Source organism: Protobothrops mucrosquamatus, unplaced genomic scaffold (assembly GCF_001527695.2).
Source record: "Protobothrops mucrosquamatus isolate PMUCROS unplaced genomic scaffold, P.Mucros_1.0 scaffold1418, whole genome shotgun sequence".
In the NCBI taxonomy this organism is placed as follows: domain Eukaryota; kingdom Metazoa; phylum Chordata; class Lepidosauria; order Squamata; family Viperidae; genus Protobothrops; species Protobothrops mucrosquamatus.
In genome coordinates this window covers 483,122-487,304 of record NW_015387603.1, presented here as the reverse complement: position 1 = coordinate 487,304, position 4,183 = coordinate 483,122, and the positions used below count along the sequence as shown (strand labels likewise).

The following is a 4,183-nucleotide window of genomic DNA, read 5'->3' as shown; positions in this document are numbered from 1 at the left end:
ATTTAAGTCTTAAATTAATAACACAGACTAGAAATTGTAAAAAGGGGGTAAACAAGCTCCAGACTAAAAGGCAACCTATGAATTGGATTTATAGCATTGCCAATGGGAATTCAGAATGGCTGAATTATATATCAAATTTTGATCGCACAATGACTAAATTTTGATTTGTTCTCTAAGCTGAAAACCCACAATTAATGAAAATTTATTCCTAAAACACATATAAGTTGAGAAACACTGAGAATGGAATTGTAATTTCATACAGGATCAATACCTTCTTCCCTAATAATTTCTGATGCTACATTTAGATTATTTTTATGATAATTTCTTACACAGTTAATACTTGGGTAAAACTTAAGATGTTACTTCTCTTCAGTAATTATATATAAACTGACAGGTACATGCTGATTCAAGCAAGATTTTAGAGATATGCAGCTAAATGAATCTGCATTCAAAAAAGTGCCTCCAATACAATGTTAATTGCCCAGAAATGAGGTTATTTTCTATTGTAGCTTTTTAAAAAATCATTTTTGAAGTAAAATGCTGTTAATTTTCAAAAAGGACTTAGCAAACAGGTATTGCAGTTGGAAAGTCTATACCCAATTGTTACACAATATTGTAAAATATTACAGTATAATGGACCCCATTAGTATATAAATATTCTTTAAGTTACAAAAAAAAACCAACCCTTTTTTTTCTTTTTTAAAAAAGCATTAAAACAGATTTTGCCAGTGGCAATGCCATGTAAAATCTAGAAGTACCAAGAATCTCCATAAACAGAAATTTAAAAGAAATTTCTGCTGTTTCTCAGCAGGCCACAAATCAGTCCAATTTAGTAATCAGCAGCAAATCTTCTGCGCAACCTTTGCGGCCCCTGAATCTCATGGCTTGTGATTCAAATTCACTGGAGCCTTAAAACTCTGCTTAATTCAGCATTTTACTTCACTGCCCGTTATTTATCAACTAGGTTCCTTTGGAACCCTTCAGCTTTAAAGAACCACACTCCCATTTCCAGAAAAGAACAAGGAAAAACCCAGAACTGGTTAACCTACTGTTTCTACAAATGTCCCCTCCTTTTTGACATTCAAATCCAAATGTATCATTATTAAAATCAGATTCTGATCGTGTGAGGGGAAAAAAAAGCTGTCAACAAGAAGGTAATGTTAAGACAGTTAGCTGTTTCCAAGTGTAGGAACAGCCACCAACATCCAGATCTCTGATTTCAAAGTTTGTTCTTCCTTTTTTTTTTTTTTTTTTTTTTTAACAAGAACAACAAATAGACCGCTCCATTTCTTTAGTATCAGGCACTTGAATTGTTGGGAGAAACATATGCCATTCTGAACCAAGCAATGTGAAAAGAGGATTAAGAGACTCAGCAGTAGGGCTAGGTCTAATAACAAAATTTCAGCAGCAAAGCGGAGGCCTGGAGTGAGCCCTGAACCCTCCAGCTATGCTGAGACCTGCGTAGGTTTCTAAAAAAAATGCCCAAGAAGACACCAACAGCCACTGTCCCGTAGTGTCCTTTTTTCATTTGTGTGGTGCTGCGCTGTTACTAATAGGAGACTTTTCTACGTCTTGAACTGAGAAGGCATTGATGCACTCTCCTCCTAATTGCCTGGATTGATCAGGTCCATGCTTGAACCAAACAATGCCACCAGCTGCTCTTCATAATGAGTTATATTCCTCTTCATAATGTCCATGCAGGGCCCGAGTAACCGCTCAAATGCTTGCACATCCATAACTGCACAGAAATACAGAGAAATGCGAACAGAAATTTTGACATTAGTTCCAAGGAGGCTGCCAACCAACCCAGCTCTTCTTAAAAAAAAAAGCAATGAAATAAATTACCCAGGAAAACAGGGGAAAAAAATCCTTGGAGAATAAATGATTTTATTTAAATATCCCTAACTCCAATCGACTCTGAGCAACTGACAATTGAAAAGCAAGGAAAAAAAGCTGAAAACCAACTGTAGATATTCAAAACAGAGCAAGACCAAACAAAGCAGAAAAAAACCCTACCTGTAGGGGCTCAGCAACCCAAGGCCTAGGAGAACAGCCAGATTTTTAAGGATTTTTGGAAGCTCAGAGGATGGGAATCATGCAAATTTAGGGGATATTTAATTAAATGGAATTACAAGTGATGGGACAAGAATAAAAACTGCCTTTTTTGTTTGCATATGTGACCAAAGAGAATTTTTAAACACCTGATTTTGCCATGATTACAGACTCAGTAATTCAGTTATTACCTTTAAATTAGAGCAATCACAAAACAGTCCCATAAGTAAGAATTCCCAAGGATTGACAAAAGAATCTTGGAAATATTATATTAAATGCCCCCCTTCTCTATCTTTGAAGTAGATAGTTATTACAAGATCTGCAAAGTCCAAACTTATAAAATCTGTAGTTTGGGGCTATTTAATTACTTTAAATTTAGCTCAGTAAGGGAGTAGTTGCAACGTCTCACTTCCTTTTAACATTCCTAGAAACTTGAGTAAAAATGGAAACTCCATACAGTATCTTATTAATCAAGAGATCCATAAAATGCTAATATGCTCTGAAACATGAGGTGCTAACAGTGGGAAAAAAGATCTCTTGAAACTTCATGCCAATTTTCTACCAATCAAGCACCATATACAGTATATATTCAAAGGATTCCTGGAACTGCGACTGATTTGTATCACAAGTGAAGAAGCCATTTTAAACAAATGGTGGATCCAAACAGAACAGTATGGATGACAGAACCAACCGAATCCAATTCTAATAGTAATTATCACAAAGGAAAGCAGAGTTCTTACCTAAACATTTGACTTCCCCAACAGCATAGGCAGAGGCTGCTCTTGGTTTGTTAGTAACAAGTGCAAGCTCTCCAAAATACTGTCCTTTTTGACATCGAGCAATCTCTACCTCTTGGTTTGCATCTTTTACCGTTACAGTCTACAACAGAAATTCAAAACACAGACGTGATTATTTGCTGACACACTTTGTCAAAAATATTTCCCCTTCCGCAAAATCTTGAGATTGTCCTGTTCTCAGTTCCATATCTGTCAGATGTCACATTAAACCAGGGGTCTTCAAACGTGGCCCTTTTATAACTTGTGGATGTCAACTCCCAGAATTCTTCAGCCAGGCACGCTGGCTGAGGAATTCTGGGAGTTGAGGTCCACAAGTCATAAAAGGGCCAAGTTTGAAGACCCGTGCATTAAAGCTTGAATGAATTAAATTCTTTGGGGTCCCTTTATTGCGAAACACTCTCCGCAAATAAGGTGATCCAGAAATGTGTGTCTATATTAGCAAATTAATATGATCTAGTCCTGATTTCTTGACATGTAACCTGTTCATAGAATGTTTCTTTTGTCAAGCCAAGAAATTAGCCCTAATACTGCATACATATAATAAGGACTTCTTAAACCAAACATTTACCAGTAAAAATTCATCTGGAAAGGCAATTCTATTAGTGAAAATGTAAGTGACCTTTCTAAACTTAGTACTCATTAGATGTGTTAGGAATGCTACCCAAAAATTCACAATAAATGTAGTCACTCACTATAACTAGCTAGGAAAGTCTAGGAATTACAGTACCAAAATAGCTCAAGGAAACCAGATTGTATAAAGTATAAATGGATTTACAATAAATTAAAGAACAACATATGCAGGATGAAACTCATTACTAAATTAACAAACACTCTTCTCCAGGCTATGTTAACAGTGCATTTAAAACAAAGGGGCTTTACATAATAAGCTTGATTTTTCCACTTAATAGGATTATTTTCCCATCCCACTGCAACTCTGTTCTCAAATCCTATCTTAGGCTTCCATAATTGGTGATTGATATATAGTTTCTTCATTGGGCATCCTCCATCTTTCTCCCAAGACAAGTGGAATATGACACAGTAAGGACTGTTTTCAGGAAAGATTCCTGAACTTTGTCAACTCAATGGGACATATTTAAAAATATTAAATTACTCTAAATTTTAACCATCATACCAGAAATAACTGAACTCACCTTGCTTTTAATCATGATCTTTACTTCACCAGATTCTACAATGAAAAAACTCTCCGCCTTATCACCCTGTGATAACAAGATTACAGATGTCTTTGGATATTCTGAAGTGTTGATCAAAATCAGTTTCAAACAAAGTAATGTAATTTCTGAGATTGAGGCTCAGAAAAGCACACAGCGGCACAG

The 4,183-nt window shown here is 35.8% G+C and overlaps 1 protein-coding gene across 1 annotated transcript in view; it reads right to left on the bottom strand.

Moving 5' to 3' along the window:
- Nucleotides 1-1,258: 1,258 nt before the first annotated feature.
- Nucleotides 1,259-4,183, bottom strand: part of PRKAR2A (protein kinase cAMP-dependent type II regulatory subunit alpha) — an 84,439-nt gene continuing 81,514 nt past the window's right edge. Inside the window, exons 10-11 of the mRNA XM_015821900.1 lie at nt 2,793-2,931; nt 1,259-1,738 (exon numbers count right to left, since the gene is read on the bottom strand). Coding sequence (XP_015677386.1) covers nt 1,605-1,738; nt 2,793-2,931 — 273 coding nt within the window. The 3' untranslated portion in view covers nt 1,259-1,604. The remainder of the gene's footprint in view (nt 1,739-2,792; nt 2,932-4,183) is intronic.